Source organism: Ursus maritimus, unplaced genomic scaffold (assembly GCF_017311325.1).
Source record: "Ursus maritimus isolate PB19 unplaced genomic scaffold, ASM1731132v1 scaffold_14, whole genome shotgun sequence".
NCBI lineage: Eukaryota > Metazoa > Chordata > Mammalia > Carnivora > Ursidae > Ursus > Ursus maritimus.
Genome location: NW_024423786.1, coordinates 30,658,127 through 30,678,854, shown reverse-complemented (window position 1 = coordinate 30,678,854; position 20,728 = coordinate 30,658,127). Strand labels below are relative to the sequence as shown.

The 20,728-nt window shown below is 43.9% G+C and overlaps 1 protein-coding gene across 8 annotated transcripts in view; it reads right to left on the bottom strand.

Annotated features, from left to right (window-relative positions):
* FHIT (fragile histidine triad diadenosine triphosphatase) overlaps positions 1 to 20,728 on the bottom strand; it is a 1,380,201-nt gene that overhangs the window by 169,604 nt on the left and 1,189,869 nt on the right. For all 8 annotated transcript variants that reach the window (XM_040628600.1, XM_040628602.1, XM_040628603.1 and 5 more), the window contains one exon: positions 542 to 610. In XM_040628600.1, the coding sequence (XP_040484534.1) occupies positions 542 to 610 (69 nt within the window). The remainder of the gene's footprint in view (positions 1 to 541; positions 611 to 20,728) is intronic.

Below are 20,728 nucleotides of genomic sequence, written 5' to 3'. Positions count from 1 at the left end.
GAAATATCCAGAAATCAGCTAGCTGCTAAAATGTTTATGATACATGGGTGGCACTCAGTTCATTCAAGCCAACTAGGTTCTGCTGATGATAATTCAAAGTTTCGCTTTGAATACATCCCATTAGGAGAGACAAGCTGAGTTACAGTCTTTAAAATTAAATGGAGCATTTGACTAGAAAAATAATATATGAGTCGGCTTGATTTCCATTGGTCAGCAGCATTATAGATTTTCTCCTATGGAGACTCTGGGCCATATCTCCACACAGTATTTAGTGTCCTGGTAAATGAGAGGGTGGAAATCACACGGACATTTGGTTTCTGCCACATGTCATTTGAAAAAGGAAATCATTATCATTCATGTGTCTTTGGTTCCTGTCATGGCCATTCTTGGCTCCTTGGCTTCTACCACAACTTCCCAAGTCATATTGGGTGGAATCCCCCATAAGCCCATATATCCAGGGGGATACCTGGTTCATCAGCTTGATTTCATCTTACCGACAGCCCCCGTGATCACACAATAAGATCAGAAAGAACAGACCCACCTCATCATAGATGCTGTCATTCCTGTGGAAGTCTCCAGCCTTCCTCGGAAGAACGTGGACATGAACATGCTGAAAATGAATGAGAGAGAAAAAAATGAAATGTCATTATCTCCCCATATATTTCTAGACTTGACAGTGGTGCTCCCATGAAGCCCAATTATTCCACATTGGTTCCTGCTGGATTATTTTTCAGAGGAGGATGATGTTCACCTTCGGTAACTGTATCTGAAATCTGTGGAGAATAGAGACGCTCAAAACAAGAGAGAACAATGTGGGGGCATGGATGAGAATTTGAGTGAAATGCCAGCATGTTTTAGGGGGTCCGTGGAATTATTCATAGCTGTCAGTCTTGGCTGTAGTTAGCCAGTGCTTTGAAGTGACAGCATGGTTTAAAAAGGTGACCACAGTGACTCTGAAAGTGACAAGAAATAAGTATTGGCCCCAACAGAGAATTGCATAAGAACAAATAAGTGAGAATAGCGAAGTGTGTGGGCCAAGTTACAGAATCAAGGTTTTCAAATAAAAATCATTTAAAAGTAATACAAATAGTCCTCCTTTATTAAACATTTACTTACTGTGGTAAGAAAGCTCCATGCTTAGCATTGATCTCATGTACTGCTTTGAATAATCCCATGAGGCAACTTCTACTCTGAGATCCCCTTTACAGATGAGGGAATCTACCCTCAGAAGTGGTCAAGGCCCCACGGGAGGTGGCAGTGTCCACGCAGGAACCCAGGGCTTGTGGCTCTTGCCCCCACTCTCTTCGTGAGCATCAACGCTCCTTCTGTGCGTCCGATCTATTAAACAGCCCATGTCTCCAGTCTATGAAAGCACCCAGGTAATAGACGTAGCAATGCTATTATGCAGAGATCATGAATCAAGGCGCACTGCATATCTAATTCAATATATTCTTCAAGGCTAAACTGCCATTTGAAAGTTTTACTTTCCAAATAGCCTCTATTGTACGTCAGCTAAAGTTAAACCTCATTCCTGCCCTTGAGCTATGTTCCTGCGTTTATTACAAACCGTGGGGAGGAATGTGAAAATGAAAAGCCTAAATGTAGAGAGGCAGACAAAGAATCAAACTTAGTCCCTGATCACGCCCACCCCTTCTTGATTACGGAGATCAGGCTCTGAGCTTCCAAAGGGCCTCTGGAGAATGTGAGATTAAGTGTCCCCGTGGCTTTGCTGCACAAGGAGGGGGAAAATGATATGCTATTAAAACAGAGGCAGGGAACAGGCGGTCCAAGGTGAACGAACACAGAGGAGCTTCACATCAGCCCCTGAGTGCACAGTCCCCAAAGAAGGACACATTTTTGCCAGAAAATTCTCCAGTCGAGGATGAAGGCAGTCATAGATTGCTCAGCAACTGGGACGAGCATATTCTTAAGTTACAAAGACTGTGTGAGCATAGGGAGACAAGGGGAACAAGTAAACAAGGAAACATAAATTGCAAACTGCCTGTGGAACAGTCTTAGGAGAAAGCAATGGAGGATGGGCTGAAGCTGGGATGTGCTGAAGGACACAGGCTGGCTGACTTCAAGGTGAGACCAGATAATGCCACAGTACAAGAAAAGAGCCCGCTTCAGAAGGAGGCTTCACTCGACCCTTGCTTCCCAAACCTGCAGCTCTCCTTCCCTCTTTCTTTCCCCTTTCCTTTCTTCCTTTTCTCCTTCCTTTCTGCCCTGCTTCTTTCTTTTCTTCCTTTCTTCTATCCATCCACCCACCCACCATCTTCCTTGTACGGGGAAAAATCAGGTATTCCACACCAGTGCTCTGCAGGCAAACTGCCCACTGCAAACCCTAGACTGACCACTTACTGGCCATGGCCCCTGCCTCAGAAGGGCCTGGATCTCTGGATCCACAGCTGCAGCAGGGATGGCAACAGTCTCTACCCCACACGGTCATTAAGAGGATTCAAATCCGCTAAGCCTGCACTCAGCATGCTGCTCAGTGCATCATCAGTACTCAGTACATGTAGCTACTGTGCTATTTACTCTTATTTATTTATTCATTTATTTAATCTTCAGACCAAGTAGAGATCACATTCAGGGACTGGATCCCACAGTAGCAAGGAAGAGATTTAAGAAGCTCCTGGAGTGGGGTGTGGTGCTAGTTTGTCTGCTGCTACACTTTGTTTCTCTTGCTTTGACTGGTGGTCCTCAAAGTTGAGCATGTACCTGGGCGTGGTGGACACAGATCACCGGGCCCCCAAAACGTGCATTTTTAACACACTCACAGGTGGTGCTAATGTCACTGGTTTAGACTATCCATCTGGCTCCTGACCTCTTTCTTGCCCAAAGTGACCAGAGGCACCGCACCAAGGTTACTCACTGTTTTATCTGCCCTATTGGGTTATGGAAGACCTACCATTACTAAATGCTCCCTGGCTTCCTGCACTCCGGTCACTCTCTGTGCCTTATCTTTAAGGATGTGCCTGTTGTTGCGCACTAATGAAAGAGAGCTGGCTATGAACTTAATATTATATTAGGGGAACCTCCTGGGTCCGGGCCCATCTCATGCCTCCTTTTCTTTACCTGGCCTGCCTGCATTTAGTGTTCAGGGCTATCTCTATGAGCTCTGTTATCACCCAGTCCTCGAAATGTCATTCCTGATCATTGGTAACCACTTGAGATTTACTGTGACACTGATGACAACAAAGAGCTCAGGATATAGGTGATTCTCCCCAAGGGCATAGACCTCAACCCAGCCGGATATCTTGACATAAATTCTTGAGTGACAGACTGATCACAAGATCCTGACAACCCGCTCGACTTCTCAGAAAAAGGAAATCATGATCAAGCCCGCTCACGACTTCGCTGTCGTGAAGGAATACCATGGCCGTGGTCTTCCAATCGAATGGTATTTCAACAAAACGAAACAAACGAAGCGCTATGAACAGCACACATGGGGATATTTTAACATAACCTGTCCTTAATGAGTTCCTATTAAGCCTGGTGATCACCACTTAGTGGTAGCAAAATTTCTACTTAATAAAGCACCCCAAAATTTTACCAGGGTTTATTTTTTGCTGTAGTTTAAATTTTGCTAGGGTTTCAAGCAGTTTAGCTACTTAAGTTAGAATACTTTAGAAAAGCCGTGACATATTCCACACCAAAAAAGTTTTTATGATCAAGCAAAATTTCACAATGCTCATGAGCATATTAAGGTATCAGACAAGAACTACATTAAATACATTTAATTAAATATGTTCAATTAGCTACCAGGAAACTTATTTAATAATGGAGATCTCAGGCGGGAAGAAAGCGCGGGGCAGGATTTGCAGGGTACTTCAACCTCCCTTAGCACAGCGCGGATCTCCAAAGCCGGCCTGCCTCTGCTGGAGTGTGTACTGTGACAGGTTCCTCCTGGCGTCCAGATCTTCTCCATTCATGTCATTACAACTAGAACTGCCTCTTAACTCTGAATTAGGAGATATTCAGGCTAGTTTCACTCCAGTCTCCTAACCCCCAAATGGGAGGTATGTACTTCCAGGCTTGGGACAGAAAGGGACGTGCTGATTTACTCTTTTTGGCAGGGCACTTTAACTTTTTGGGTTCCAGACTCTTTGAAAAGTTGGTGAAAGTTATGGAGGCCCCACATGCAGTTTCTGAGCTTCACAGACACTTCCCCCATGCGATCCATAGACCCAGGTTAAGAATCCAGCTTTATCCCTCCCTCTGTGTCTGTGGATTCAACTGTACAATATCGCACTTACGGAAACTAGAAAACTTTCTTGAGCTCTAATCTCCCATTGCATAGTATCTCTAAAGTATTGATAAGCATCCTATTGCCTAAAAAATAAAGTTCAAGTTATTTATCCAGAAAAAAATAAAATAAAATAATGGAGATCTTGGGTCCTTATTTATATAACATCTATTTATACTTTTCTAATACAGTTATTCATGCAAAATTATTTATAACCAGGTGCTACTCTAGGAACCAGGGATGCAGTACTAAACAAGACAAAGTCCCTCCCCCCACAAAGCTACATTCCAATAGGCAATGCAGAAAATACACAAGTAAATAAATATACAACTTAATTTCAGGTGAAGATAAGTATTAAGGAAAAAACAGAGCAGGCAAAGCTAAAAATTCAGAATAGGGACTCTTAAACATTTGAAGTTTGGGAAGAGAAAAAAGGAAGAAAAAAAAGTTAAGGATACGGTGAGGAACGAGACAAGTCAGGAGAGGGTCAGTGCTAAAGCTGAGAGAGGAGAAGGGATTTCAAGAAGGAAGGGATAATCATCAGCATCAATGTTGTTGAAAGCTTGAGTTGGTCTCAGTGAAATCAGGGGGATCAACACTTAACTGAAAACAGATTCAATACCATTAGTGAGTAGTGAAATGCAAAGCAAAGCCACACTGAAATATCACCTCACATTCAACAGAATGGCAAGTAAAGAAAAAAAAAATACAAAAAAAAAGACAATAACAAGTGTTGGCAAGAATATGGAGAATTAAAGCCTTCCTACACTGTTGGTGGGGATGTAAGTGTATCAGTGCTTTGGAAAATAGTTTGACCCTTCTTCGAAAAGTTCAACAGAGTTTCCATATGACCCAGAATTCTACTCCTAAGCATGTGCCCAAGAGATAAGAAAACATATGTCCACACAAAAACTTGCACATGAATATTTACAGCAGTATTATCCACAACAGCCAACTAGGGGAAACAACCCAAATGCCCATCAAGGAGTGACTACATCAACAAGATGCGGTACAGCCAGACAATGGAACATGACTCAGCCATAAACAGGAATGAAGAACTGCCAAGTCGAAGAATGATGCTAAATGAATTATGCCACATGAAAGAAGCCAGACGTAAAAGGCCAGATTTTGTCTGATTCCATTTACGTGAAATGTCCAGAAGAGGCAAATCCGTAGAGACAGAGAGCAAATTAGCAGTTGCCATGGGAGAATGAGGAGTCACTGCTAGTGGGAATGAGGTTTCTTCTGGGGATGACGAATATATTCTGGAATTAGTCGTGGTGGTTGGACAATACTGAATATTCTAGAAAAAACTTGGAACTGTTCACTTTAAAAGACTGAATTTGATGGTTTGTGAATTATATCTCAATAAAGCTGTAATTAAAAAAAAAACTGATGTGGATTTACGAGAGAGGGGAAGGCGAAGAAAGGGAGATAAATAAGCACAGACAACTTTCTAAGGAAAAGGAATCCTGGCAAGAAATCGATGGTGATACGGGCAGAGGAGGAAGGAAATCACTTTGGGGGAAATACTGGCTGAAGTTTCCTCAGCCTACTAGTTTCTATAATTATTATTACCTTTCGTAGTAGAAATGGTTGTTAGCATTTATTGAAAGCTCGCTACATGCCAGTCCCTAGGATGATTTACACTATTTCAATGAAGCCTTCCAATAGTCCCAAGAGGTGCTTAATAAATGCATTATCATTTCCAGGTGACAAAATAGACCCAACGAGGTTAAGCAACTCACCCAACCTCCTGCAGAGAGTGACCACACTCTGGAATCCGAACTTATGTCTGTTGTGACACCATCTCTTAGGAGGCCACCCTACTCCTCTCAAATATCCATTCCAAATATAAGGACACCTCCTTGCCGTGGCTCCTTGGTGCCCCTCTCAAGCTCCATGATTTCTCAGTCATGTCTTTGATCACATCTGCAAGTCCCTGGGGGATCATGGGGTAGAACTGGCCTTTGAATAGAAACTTCAATTCACTTAAAGCAGTGTTATCTCCTGAGTTCCATTTCTATCTTACTCCTTCCCAGGTGAAAGCCATGCCCAGTATTGTACAGATGAACAAGGTTGTTCAATGGCAAGTCTTCGTTTCCCTCATTTGTTAAATGTAAGTCATTTGCATCAAGTAGGAGATCCACCTTTTCCTGGTGCCTGTGCTTGAGCAAATTTTAGCTTTTAAAGCCCTTCCTGTCATCTCTCGGTTTTTCTCCAAATGTGGGATCTCTCTGAGTTTTAATACCCTGCCAACATTTTTGTAAGCTCTGCCTCTTTTGTGCTATGGAGCTTCTCCTTCCCTTTTGAACACACCTACTTGACCTCATACTCACTCGAGGATGGTCGGTGCCATCACACTGGCATCTTTTGCCCTTGCCAGAATACAGCGCAATCTGGTTATAAGGCAAACAATCATGGCAGGGGAAAGGGCAGGGAAGGCTAGAGGTAGAGAGCTACTCCATGACTAGTGTCCTGCAACCGCCAGCTGCTGCCACATGAACCTCCTCGCTCAGATCAATGAGTGACCTCAGACGGCAAATCTGAGTCTAAGGAATACCAAAACCACAGCAGATCACAGGCAGACAATAACCCCTCCAGGATGTTCACATCCTAATCCCCGAACTTGTGAATACATCAGGTTCCATGGCAAAGGAGAAGTAGGCTGTAGAGGGATTAAGGTTGCTAACCAGTTGCCCTTATAATGGGAAGAGTGTGGGTGATCTCGGATTATCCACCTGGGCCCAGGGTAATCAAAAGGATCCTTAAAAGTGGAAGAGGGTGAACGTCATCAAAATGTAAAACACTGGGCTTCAAAAGATGCCGTCAAGAAACTGAAAAGTCAACTCACAGAATGGAAGACCATTTTTGCAGATCATCTGTGTAATCGGGCACAGTATGTAGGACTTAGGAAGAACGATTACAACGTAACAAAAGACAAAATTCCAACTAAAAAACAGGCGAAGTAGGAATAGGCGTTTCTCCAAAAAAGATGCACAAAAGGCAACAAGCACATGAAGAGAATCGGCAGGCCGCCTGTCTCGAGAACTTCACAAAAGCCCGCCTCCTGCCCTTCCTTCTCTGTCCTCCCAGTGGAGGCAGAGGAGAATACTTAGAATCAGCAGAAGCAGGACTGCAGAGCACGAAGCACACTACTACTGGGGGACCGTAGAATTTATTGTCTGCAGTGGGACTTCTGAGAGTGAAAGGCGACGCTGCTTACAACTACACCTGTTTATGATGACAGGCCTCACCCTGGACTATTCCAAATATGCCCAGACATACGTCCACCCAAATACTAGTTGTGTAGTTGGGAAGGACAGTGGTGTCACAAAGGTAGCATGTGACATCCCCTCAACCTGCCTTAGAATCTCCGCTCTGCACTGTGATTGATTTGGTGACCCTGGACGATTTACTTGTTCTCAGTAAGCCCCATTTCCTCATCTAGAAAGATGGAGACCATCGTAGTTCCTATTTCTTCGTGTTTTGGATGTGCTAATGCGTCTAGAGCACTGAGCGCAGTTTCGAGCGTACACTGTTCTCACAGACATGGTAGCTCCTGTTACAATTGACAATGACGTAGAAATGGATGGATGAATGGTGTGACAGTACGACAGATGTCTAAGTAAAGCTTTTGACTTATGAGAAAAAACATAATTAAATGATGTGTCAGTGTTCTCTTTATAGAAGAATTGGATTAAATTTAGGGATTCTTCAAACAGGTGATGACATAGCCCATCTCTCAAGATGCCAGGTCTCCCTCATTCAGACAGTTCAACTGACAGCCTTGGAATAATGGGTGATGTGTTAATTTTTCCTCTTTGGTACCCAGATTATATAGGTAAGCTATTTATAGAAGAAGGGGCAGGGGGAAAGCCCAGAACTTCTTTTTTGAGACCTAAAAAAAAAAAAAAAGTTTCTATTCGGTGAAAACAGGATATTTTGCCTTTTGGAAGTCAGGGAGGAGTAGGAGGTGGACATCGAAAATCTATTGTAATTTGAGAATTAGAATCTGTGGAGGAAGCCAAAGGAGTGAAAAACTAGAGGCAAGATAATGGGTAGGGAGACTGTGTTAATTCCTCCTGCCCAGATGTTTCTCTCCACATGGCAGCCACTCTACCGCCATGCTTCCCTTTAATTCACTTAGTAAAGGAAAATGGAAGAAGCCACTTGAAATGTAATTGTCTCTCGCTGTTCCTGTTTGGGCCTATTATACAAACAGTAGGGAGAGTTCTCATTTTGTTCTGTTTACTGCAGCAGGATTTAAAAAAGGAGGAGGAGGGGAGGTCCTTCCAGCACCTGCTTTCTTAATTGATAGCGATTTCCTTGCCCCCAAAAGCGAGGGGTTTTTAAACAAAGTGGGTACATTCTCCTCAGCAACATCAGCATCTTATAAACACATCATTAAGACAGGAAAGGTGACGGAACTAAGCTACAGCTCCCATTTCCTGCTCGGGTGAGCGACCCAGATGTCAGTCACCTTAGAGTTTTCTTCTCATTTGCAATCAGTGCTTTTACTTTACAAAGACAAAGGATGGAAAAGGCATGTTGTCTTCCTGTGGGCCCTGTTTTGAATTGGTGAGTGCCGGGTAAGGAAGTTGTTCTACTTTTTATGAGTTCATTTTGTTCTGAATTTCAGTGGAAACGCTCCTGAAAACAAAGAAAACAAAAATCATCTCATGTGATCCAGTACTTGGCTGCGAAGGTGAGCTACTCGTGCTTGCCGAGCGGAAGATGGGGGGAATTGATTGGCAAAAGAGATGCACGGACACGAGCTCACGTTTGCTCAGTTCTCTGAGCTTCTGTTCTTGTGAAGGAGAAGCTGAAGAAGAGCCTGTCATGTATTTCCATGTTCTGAGCCTAAAGCCAAAAGGGAAAGACACATACCCAGGCTCTCAGAGGGCAGGGCCACTTTATACAGCATCAGAGTCCATCATCTTGCTTCTATTTGACTTGAAAAGACCTTAATTTTTAGAAAATTTGAAATGTAAAGCTATCTGGTCGCTAAAAGCTCCTTTAAACTCTCATTGTGGTTTGGAGCCATACATCATCAAAGCCGTGATGCTGAGATGATGTAGTGTGCCCATATATCATGAGAGCACTGTCCCTCTCATGATATAGTATTATAACTCACAATTGGAGCCCCACCATTGATGTATGGCTTAAAAACACAATTGTTAAGCCAAAAAACTCCACAGGGTCTCCACAAATTCTGGGAGTTTTTTTGTTTGTTTTGTTTTATTTCTTAACTGCACTGGCTTTTTACCTTCTATTTTTTCTTCAAGTTTCTCAACTTAACTGGGACAACCTGGGCACATGAAAAACCTTGTGTTTCTTCTGCTTCATGCAAGGCATACAAGTTGCTTGAGCCTGGCTGATATTCTAAAGGAAGGAAGTCATTGACAAGAGGGTCAGAAACTATCACTGTGCCTGTGCCTTTTGACAGACCACTAATTTTATTCTTGAGTTGGCCGTGTCAAGGTGTCCTCAAGGTCCTGTGAGCAGGAGTACTTCCGGCGACATCTATTTTGGAACTACAAAACATACTTCCCAAAGCAAGTAAGGCAAAATCCAGCCATAAAGAAAACACAGGCTTCGGGGTTGTTGCGTGGTTCAGAGTAGAGTACATGTCACAAGGCTCACTACAGAGCCGAGCCTTCTGGTTTACAGTAGAAGCAGACAGTCAAAAATATCTTCAGAATTCCTGTTGCATAATACAGGAATAATAAAATTTACTGAATATTTAGAATATGCTAGCACTGGCCTAAGCACTTTATCTACATATTTCATATTATCCACACAATAATCTTACATGTTAGAATACTGGTTTTATCTCTACCTGAAAGCTGAGGTAGGGTGAAAACATTTATAAATGAAGACACTGAGGCCTAAGGAGAAGGACTGAGTAGGTTTTCTCAACTGCCAAGCCCACATATGACACTTACTTTGGGCGCTGTAGTAAAGTTAGACACACCCCAGCAGAAGTTATAAGCCAACTGCCCCATACACGACTCACCCCTAGGACAGTAAGCACTTCTTCAAGAGAGTCCCGATAAAACAACAGATTTCTTATAAATCTGAGATCAATCCTGTACACATGTTCTCAATTATCTTTTGGTTCATGATTGATTTTCAGTGATAGGACAGCTTCAAGTTTTTAAAACTGTCCAGCAAGAAGAAAGTCAAACGTATCATCACTGCCCTTTAAAAAGTTGACAAACTCAAGCAAGATGTATAAAACCATGATAAACCCATGCAAATCTGGTCATTTTTCTGGCAGGAGGGCATGCTCATGCAACGACGCAGGTGGAACTCCAGGTAGACTGACTCGAGGACAAAAAAGTCTTCCCATTAAGTCACATGTGCGTGGGTTCTGTTTGCTGCCGGGCAGAAAGAGCGCCTTAGTGACAACTCCAGTAAAATCACTTTCAAGAGATACAAAGACTGTTTCTGGATTTGTCATCCTTGTGTTTTATCAGCAGTTGTGGTAGCTGCTGTGTTTACAGTACATATCCTTGATAAGAAAAATTACAGTGTTCCTTCCCCCAGGTGGAGTTCCTTTCTTGTTCCTTCTCTCCCATTGCCCCCCGGTTTGTAAGAGCCAGTTCAAATGCCACCTTCTCTGTGTCGCCTTCAGACTCCCCAGGGCTCCTCTGATTCTTTCTATGTATCTCAATGTCTGCTTTTTTACTATAAAGTACCACTAATTGCACGTGCCTCTCTTCCATTAGTCTGGAACTCTGGGCTATTCCTGACTGTATTTTTCTCCTGATTATTTCCTTCCCCCGATCCTATATTCCATATTATGTGATAAATGCTTGGCAGGTGGACAGGTGGATGGGTGGGTGAATGGATGAATAGATAGATGGATGGGTAGTAGGTGATTGCTAAGTGTTCTTAATATGTCAGGCTGCTTTAGGAAAAAAAGAAAAACCACCTCATATATGCAGATTCTCTTGACCATTCTTGTCTTCTCCCTCTGCTTAAGAGTTCCTGCACACACAAGGACATGGCCTGGGCAGAGCCATTATGATTACATTGCACATTCCTTTCTTTCCCATTGAAAAGTATTTTTTGTTTTCATGAAAGTATAAGTTTGAAGGTCTTGTCTTTCCAGCTTCATTTAAGTCCTTTTTAAAAACTCCTCCAATATGCTTGAGTGTTGGGAGCAAAGAGCTCATCCTGAAAACAATCAGCATTGCACAGACTGCCAAGGGACATATTCTTTGCTCAGCAGTAACTTTAATAAGAGTCACTGTGGTTCTCTCTCAGGAGAGGAGAAGAAACCCACCCTTTCTTTGGATAACTTGTGACCTTGACAAACTAATTCCAGGATGTTCTCTTTGCTAGAAAGAATATCTAGAATATGTATTTTTTTTTTTAATTTATACACCGTATCAGAACATTAATCCACAGAGTTATTCCCTCTGGGTATTTTTCTGTTGGGTATACAATAAAGGATTTGGATGCAAATGAAACAATTATGGCATTTTTCCTTGTCTTACTCATTCTGTGACAAATGCACATTGCTTTACTGTTTGCCATACACATAATTACAGTTCTTTAATTTATGTTTCAATAAAATGTATAATAATAAACGTTTACTGCTCCATGAATAAACATTCAAATGAAGCCTCTAATGGAGGTTACATGTTTCGAAGCAGCTCTGTGGCTTTCTAGAAATCTTGCCCTCTACTTAATGAGTATCATTTCCATAATCTGTGCATTATTGCCTAAGCCTCCCTTCAGGAATATTTTACAAAGAAAAAAAAAATTGTGAAATATTATCAGGCCAAAGGGAAAAAAATGTTAAGGGGATTAGTAACTTGTCCTGTTAAAGGGACAGGACAAGCTTTCATGTCCCTCCAGAGACAGTGACACAGTAATTATGGAAATGGTGCTTCCTAATTATCTTACTAGCCAAGTGCATCACTACCATAGATTTCACCTTTAATATCTGGTTTAAATAAAAGTGATGAGAAGCCCAGAAAGGTCAACCATGAAGGGCAAGCTTGGGCTACTTCCCTTTCTAGTGCTAACAGAGAGACCAGGGGACAGACCTATAAATTCATGGGTGGTCAGGCTACCACAAGTTGGACACTCCGGGTGTGAAAACAGACACACGATTTGGGTATCAAACAGTCACCCAGAAGTAACTGAATCCAAACAAGATCCTACATTGGATTTCAGGCTGATGGTGCCACACTTTATTTTCAAAGGGAATTATTTTTTAGGAAAATCACTTAATATAATTTTATGTCATTATCATTTCAAAGGTTAATCTATTTCAAATAATTTTTGCAAATTGTGTTCCAAAAAGCAGGTGCTTTTAAAAATAACTAAAGCATAATGACATATTTCTTTTCTCTTTGTCCAACAGTGACAACTGGGTTGTTTCACCAGAGAGGGGAAAAAAAAAAGGTACCAGATAAAATCAAGGAACAAAGATCCTTTGCAGCGTGATAAGATCCAGATCCTCAGCCTCTGTGGAGTCGTGATGAAATGCGTTCCTTCATGACCTGTCAGCCTGCTTTATTAGTGGGCTGGCACACCATTTAACTGTTGTCGGAAGGGAATCATTTTACATAGTTAAAAGTTGTGTTTCTTTAGTATGAATAAATATCTCTGGGCCTGCATGCAGCATTTTGAGACTGGGCCGTTCCTTTACCATAGGAACAGCAGCAAAGCCGGGAAAGTTCTGGAGTGAAGCTCCCCCTCTCCCACCATTTTGTGATTTGTTATGAATAATTAGTTCCTTGCTTTAAATGCTACTGCAAAATCTTTCAAAGGAACATTCTCTCTCCTTAACACGAGTTGAATACAAGATTTTCACCATTTCAATATGGCTATTTTCACATATGACTCCAACAAAATAAAACATTCAGCATAAATAGAATTTAGTGTGATCCAAATTATATATTTCTCCCTTGGATTTTTTTTTTTTTTCACATCCTGCTTTTCTCTTGGTACATATGCTTTCTTGTTTTCTAATGTTTCTGAATTCATAGATTCGGCAGAATCATCTTTTGGAGGGTTACATTTTCCTTCTAACTCAAGTGAGCAGATATTGATTTGGGAATCATGCTTTTAGAGAAGACATCCTCTTTTAGGAAAGGCCAAATCTCAGCCTACAGAGCTACGAAGTGGAGTGGCTACTTCTTACAAACGTTCTACCCGGATATGCTAGAGAGAGCATGAACTTCAGAAATGAGATTCTTTTCAAAGTAATCACTGTGAAATATACCAGAAAAAAGAAACACCCCCACCCAACGCCCAGCAACCCAGAAGCACTGATTTGATAGCTCCAGACAGGATAAATGACTCCGATTAGGCCAATGATCCCAGTTTTATCGGGACCTCCTAAATCATATCTCGGTTTGGGTCTAGAACGGTGACACTAGGAGCATCCAGAGGACTGCATATCATCTCAGCCTGGCTCCCACACAAGGAGCCAGGGAGATTTGTGAGAGCCTGTCTGGTGGGTTTGAGGCTCCAACGATGGATGCTGCTAAGGCGATAATAATAAAAAAGGAAACGGGCAGTGAGGAAAGCCCTGGAACCATCTCTCGTTTTTCTCATAATATAGTTTATTGTTCAATGAGATAGAGTGATTCCATAGGCAGTGTCCAGAAATTAGATAATATGAGAAATCAATATTGTTTCCTTTTCTGGGTGATTTCAGCTACTGAGGCCCTGGGATTTATGCTGACTAAACTTTTTAAATCCAGAATGGAACACTTGCTAGCTTCCATCTCCATGGTTCCATATGGACTGGCCATTAACAGAAGACACACTGCATCATGTCACTTAGTCTGAACCCTCCTGTGGGGGGAAGCACCCTACTGAGTTGGCAACAACTCCAATTTGCCAGGAATCTGACTCTAGACCTGAGATCTACAGTGGTGGAGCCCTTTTAGGAACACTTGGCAGGAAGGTTGCCTCATGGCATGGGTCAGAATTGGTTGTACAGGCAATGAAACGAGGTGAACAGTTTATAATGATTTTCCTCTGCCTTTTAACCTTCAGAATTAATTTTTGGTCAAGGAGGGCCACCCAATGGCTGACTGTCCTGTTGCACATAAAGAAACAAATGTCTTGTTGGTGTTGGCTTAGGACACCATTGGGCCCTGGCTGCTGCCAGTGTTGGCTTAATTCATTAACGCGATGAACCAACAATCCATCTTTTTAAAATGAGTTACACAAGCAGGCCATGCCAGGCCCATGGATGTGAAAGTTGGGGAACCACATTTTGCTCCTAAGAAATGTCACACTTTTGTTAGCAAAGAGTCTAGGTAGACAGCATCCCAGATCGTGGTGAACGATGAAGTCTTACGGCCAGTGCAGGCAGTCAAGCACTCTGCGTGGACACACAGCCAACAAGTCTGTGATTCAGGGCAAGCATAGCTCTCCCTTTAAGCCCAGTGACAGAAGGTTCGGGTCCCCGGCCCCGCACCATGGGTTAACAACGTACACATTCTACAGCTGGACCCCCTGGCGTCAGGTCCTGGTCCTGCCACTCAGCAGCTGTGAAGCCTAGACCAGTCGCTCACCTCAGAGTTTCTCATCCCTCCTTTGTAACACAAACCCCCTCCTGGGCTTGCTGTGGGGACTGAATGGATGCGTACTGCAAAGTACTAGGACTCAGAACCTAGGAAGCCCCGAGGCAAGTGTCCGCCAGCTGTCACCGCTGCCGCAGCCCCCGCCAACCATCACGACTGCTACGTGGCCACAAACATCCTTCACTTTTTAAATTTTTAAATACTCATGAAGCAAGTCCTCTTCTAACTCTCTTTTAAGGACTTCAAGCTCTTTAAAAAAAATGATTCTGTCGAAGCCTAATCTATAAAACAGAAGCAGAACCATTCTCCAGACACCCCAGTGGACCCACACCCCTATCCTGACCTCAAAAAAGCCCCAGAGCTTCCAAAGAACACAGTGTGAAAACCATTACGTTCAACCCACTGGGGAGGGAGACTGAAAGCAGAGAACTCCGGGGCTTCTCCCCTCGGGACACAAATGCTTAACAGCAGAGCGTGGTGGTCAGCAGCGCCAAGCTCTAACGTCAGATGAAATCCCCATTTCCCCCCTCACGTCCTGGGTGACTCTGGGAAAGCAGTTTTATGTCTGTAAGCCTTGGTGTCCACACTTACGAATGCGGCTAAGGAAGCACCTTCTTCACTGGGCTGCTGAGAGGATTAAATGAGATACTCCATGGAAAGACCTTCCCATGTCTCCTGTCACTGTAAGGAAATGCACGAAAGACAGAGCTGCTCCTGTGCCTATTATCCCGTAGGCCTCTGCTCAGGTGTTACCTCCCGCTGCAGAGTGAATGTTTGTGCACCCCCAAAATTCATATGCTGAGATCCGAACCTTATTCCCCAAAGAGATGGTAGGAGAGGCGGAGCCTTTAGGAGGTAATTAGGTCATGAGGTTGGAGACATTATGAATAGGATTCGAGAATCTCATTCATGGAAGTGGGCTCTCACCAGACGCCAGCTCTGAGGGTGCCTTTATGTAGGATTTCCCAGCCTCTGGAACAGTGAGAAATAAATGTTGCTCTTTAAGCCACCCAGGCTATGATGTCCTGTGACAGCAGCCCAACTAGGACACCTCCCTAGTGAGGACTTCTCAATTCCTTTACATAGAAGAAGCCCCACTGTTACATAGTCTCCCCCTTCCTTACATGAAATGTAATCTGTATTTGTTTATTTTTTCATTTTTTGACATACTCAGAGCTGGGATCCCATTACCTGAGAACATGCCTAGCACACAGTGAATAGATATATATGGAGAATTTGACTGAGTTAAGAGAACTAGGAAGAGAAGGAGGATGAGGAGGAGGAAGAGGAGGAGGAGGAAGAGGTGGAGGAAGGGGAGGAAGAGGAAGAGGAGGAGGAGGAGGAGGAGAGAGGAAGCATCCTTACTCAATCGTCAAGAGATCATAGGAATTCTACTGGACCTAAACCTAGGAGATAGAAATCTTAAAGGGAAAAGCAAAAACAAAACTGATGGCATATACTTTGTCCACAAAATGACATAAGTTGACTGTGCTCAAACTGTCAACTACTCTTAACAGTAGGGTAGTTGCTCTGTTATGAAGACACAAAAACGGTGGGGGGATGGGTGAATCAATCTGACTTGGGGTGGACCACAAGGAAAGTCCTGCCAAAGATGCCAGGATGCAACTAGGACACTAATGTCCTCACTGGCCTCGCTCCCTTTTCTTCTCCTGAAGATTCTCTACATTGTGATCTCTCTCTCACACTCTCCTTCTCTTATAGCTGGCTTTATTTTGTCCATGGAAATGTCCTCCATATAATACCACATATTCTCTTTTATCTTAAAACATTTCGCAGCCTCCCGTTATGGGTATGATGTAGTTACACATCTACAGCTGGGACTCTTCACTGGCTTTGTGTCTACTTTGAGGACCTGGGTAATATTTGGATTCAAAATGGGATATTATCCATTGGAGAGAGTCCATGAGGCTCAGGGCTATACTCTACACACCATGCCGTCATGACTTCTGCAAGAGCTGCCCAAAACCCAAGAGAGGAAGGCACATGCCTCTGTGGGATACTGTGAGGGCAAGTGCCCCTGGGCTCCCCCAGTAACCACCCCCAAATGCATAAGGTGTGGGGTGGTTGGTTAAGGGGAGAAGGGCAGTGATGAAGTGGGGTCACTGAATTGGAAAGGATTGAGAACTGGGAGTGTGTGCAGGGAAAGCATGGAGATGTCATGTTACTTTTGATGAACACTGACTCTCAACTGCCTAGAACTTCCCCTCAACTATCTGGCTCCAGAAGAGTCAGCAAGATCCCCTCAGGCCTTGGGATCTGGATTCTGCTCATGAACTCCGTCTTGTGCCCCAAAGTGGCCTCAGCAACAAGAGGTAGATCTTGGCAAACTATTCACACCACTACCATCAGGGAGGCTGGAGAGCCCTGATGGAGGGACTCCAGTTGCTCTGTTTCAAGCCTTACTCCAGACTCTACCCCCCTCCACCTCTCTGAACCCCTCACTCTGGTTGCAGCTCCCCCGATGTGCATCCCTATTTAGCCTCTCAGCCTGAATCTTTACGGGCCACCCCTTTGACTTTTAGGCAAATATCGGCCTTGTCCTCCATCTTTTCAGAGATCTTTGGAATCCACATCCTGGGCCTCTCCTATGAACCACCTTCTTCCCAACACTCCTGTGCTCAAAGTTGATGCCCCAAACCTGGCTTGAGCCCAGGGCTCATCTTTACCTCCTCAAACGCCTACGGATGACATTTATCAGACTGTTGGCTGAATATTCAACCAATATGGTTGAATGGTCACAGGAAATCGTATTAACAAGAAAAAGAAGCTCTTCCTTGAACAAAACAGAACAGCGTTCTCCTTTCTCCAAGAGATTTCACGTGGCCATTTCACCAGAGCAGTGCTTTCCAGGACCCCAGCTGCCCGGTTCCCTCTCTCGTCTCCAGCAACTCACTCCTCTGCTAGGACTCTCCCTCGGGGGCTCTGCCTCAGAGACTGGAGACTTAAACTGGTTCCAACCAGAACGCTGAGCCCACACTTCGGAGCAGGGACCTGTCCTCCTATTATACTAGTAACAAGAAAAATAAGGCATCGCAATCAATCTGTGGGTGCATCCCTGAGAGCACAAGGCTTTGCTCAGATTCTCCTCCTTGTGTCAGAAACCCTTGCCCAAGGCAGGCAGCAAAGTGGAAAATGCCAGTCGGTAGGAGACCAGGGCTCAGGGCTTAAAGAAGGAGAAGGCTGGCGAGTGTCAAGCATTTTCAGGTTGACAGAAGTCAAAGAATTTTTTTAGGACTGGGATCATAGGGAGATTAGGCAGTTGGATAGGAAGCAGACAAAGAAATATTCTCAACCTCAAATAAATCAGCATGGAAATTGGAGGATTTCTATCTCAGGGACAGAAAAAGAAGAAGAACACTAACACCTGTTCTATTTGAAATGCACCCCCACCCTTCTCCTAGGCTTTCTCTGCATGGAATTCGAGAGAGGGACCCTTGGGGACCTTCCCTTCAATGAGAACCATTGAATGCAAGTGGAAATCAGAGCAACTCCACTTTCCTCAGCTAATTACAGAAGCCGCTTCCCCGGCACCTGGGTAAAGTCAGTAGGGCTGCCCCCACACCTGCCATACTTCACAGTGGCTTTTTAGAGATCTTGCAACTCTCTTGCAAGTTCAGAGACCAGCCCAGGAGGGGAAGAAAGCTCTACCACAGGAATTCCTCTATGCAAACATCCTCCCCTAGCGACACAGATGTCCCGGCTCAACAGAGCTTACACATTCCTGAAAGCGCCAGGCAGCCCAAGGAAGACGACAATGGGGACAGATGTGGACCTGGAGCCAGACTGCATGTGTCCGAATCCTCATCCCATCACTTACTCCCTGTCTGACCCGGGCCAAGCTATCTGACCTCTCCAGGCCCCATGTCCTTGTCAATAAGGCAGTAACATTTTATAAATCTCATAGCATTCCCCCCCCCACCAAGAATTAGGAATAAATGACATAAAACAGGTCCTTAGCAAAGGCCTAGTGCACAATAGGTACTCTTTAAATGTTAGCTATGATTATCATTTTTATTCTATTGCTAACTTTAAAAAATATTTTTCACTCTGAGAGCATTAGAGAGTCAAAGGAAATTGCAAAAAACAGTGAAGAAAGATTGTGAGTAGTGGACCCCTGCCCTAGTTTCTCCCAGTACGGAACACCGTGGCGTGGGCGGTGCCACACAGAGAGGCCGGGACACCACATCGAGCCGGGACAGTGACCCTGGTACAACGTGTGTACAGCTCCGAGTCATTTCAGCGTGTGTGTAGATGCATAAACACGACTGTACTCAAGATACAGGCCACGCCCATGAAGGCAAAGCCCTCCTCTGTGTCCGCTCACAGTCATGCTCACCCCCCTACTGCCTTTAACCCTGGCAGTCACTGAGCCATGCTCTCTGCCTTTATAATGCTGTCCCTTTGAGAATGCTCTGTGAATGGAATCACATGTTATTTGACCTTTTGAGGTTGGCTTTTTTTCCACCCAGCCCTCACGATCCATCCATGCTGTGGCAGTTATCAGTCACTCACGCCTGCTCATTGCAGAGTAGATTTCCATGGTAGGGGTGGAGGTACAGTTCGTTCAACCACTTACTCATTGAAGGACCTCACGGTGCTGTCCGCTTTTGGCTACTACAAATAAGCTACTCTGAACATTCATACACAAGTTTTTCTGGGCATGTAAGTTTTCATCTCTCTGGGGTAAATGCCCAGAAGTGTAATTGCTGGCTGAGGATATGTTTGGTTTTTAGATTTCCACCAGACAGAAACAGTTTCTCTACAACCTCGCCAGCATTCTGTGTTGTCACTTTATTTTATCGGTTTTTCTCTTCGTGTAGTGATATGTCGGTGTGGTCTTAGCTTGCATTTCCCTAAGGGCTGTGAAGCTGGCATCCAACTGGTTAGTTCAGATGAAAGAATCAACACCAGGAGTGATATTGCCCCCAGGCATGGGTGGACCAGCCAGGGAACACATAGACCCAGGCCCAAGACATAGGAATGCCTGCATGTCAACCAAAGTAACATGAAAAAATATAAGCCCCCAGCTTACACATGTACAAATAGTTTGAGCATGTACAGGGAGCCAAGCAGCACTATCCCGATCTCCTAGGCATCAGATACACTTCATGAAGTCTCTAACATAAAGAACAAAGGTATTTTTCAGGTTGCCAATCTTTCACGATGGAGCAGACCTCCATGGGACCAGAGAGCAGCACCAGAAGTAAGTAACAGCTGTCAACATGACTTCATGGGTCTCCAAACAATAGCATCAACTTTCACAGAAGACTCTTGTCCCAAATTTTGCCCTTAAGAACCCCCACTTGAAAGCCATTAGGGAGTTTGAGACTTTGAGCATTAGCTCCCCATTCTCCAGGTGGCACCACATCAAGAAATAACCTCCCTTTCCTCCCTGCAAAAGCTCCACATTGGTCCTTTGGTGGCTTGTTGTGCACCCGGTGGGTGAGCTCGCGTTGGTTTCGTGACCTCTGGTGATGTCAAACATCTCTTCATGTGCTTTGTTGCCATGCTACGTCCTTGTTGGGGAAATGTCTTCTTAGGCCTTTTGTCCATTTTCTAATTTCTTCTTATAAGGATTTTTCATTTTTTTCTATTACAGGGTTTTGAGAGTTCTTTAATATTCTAGATATGAGTCTTTTTAACAGTAACTTTTTAAATTTCAGGACCCCTTCCCTGGTCCCTTTAGCTGGAGATCATCTCTTCTTTCCCTCATTTCTTTACAGAGGTTTCCCCGGGGATCTTTATCCCCACCTACTTGGACTCTTCCACAGACAGAACTTCTAGCCCCCTGACTCATCTCTACGCAAAATCTGTGTCTTCCTCAGGGCCTGCTAAGAGGGGGGCACCTAGCTGCCAATTTCATGAATGTCCACCAAGTGACTCTATGAAAGCTACC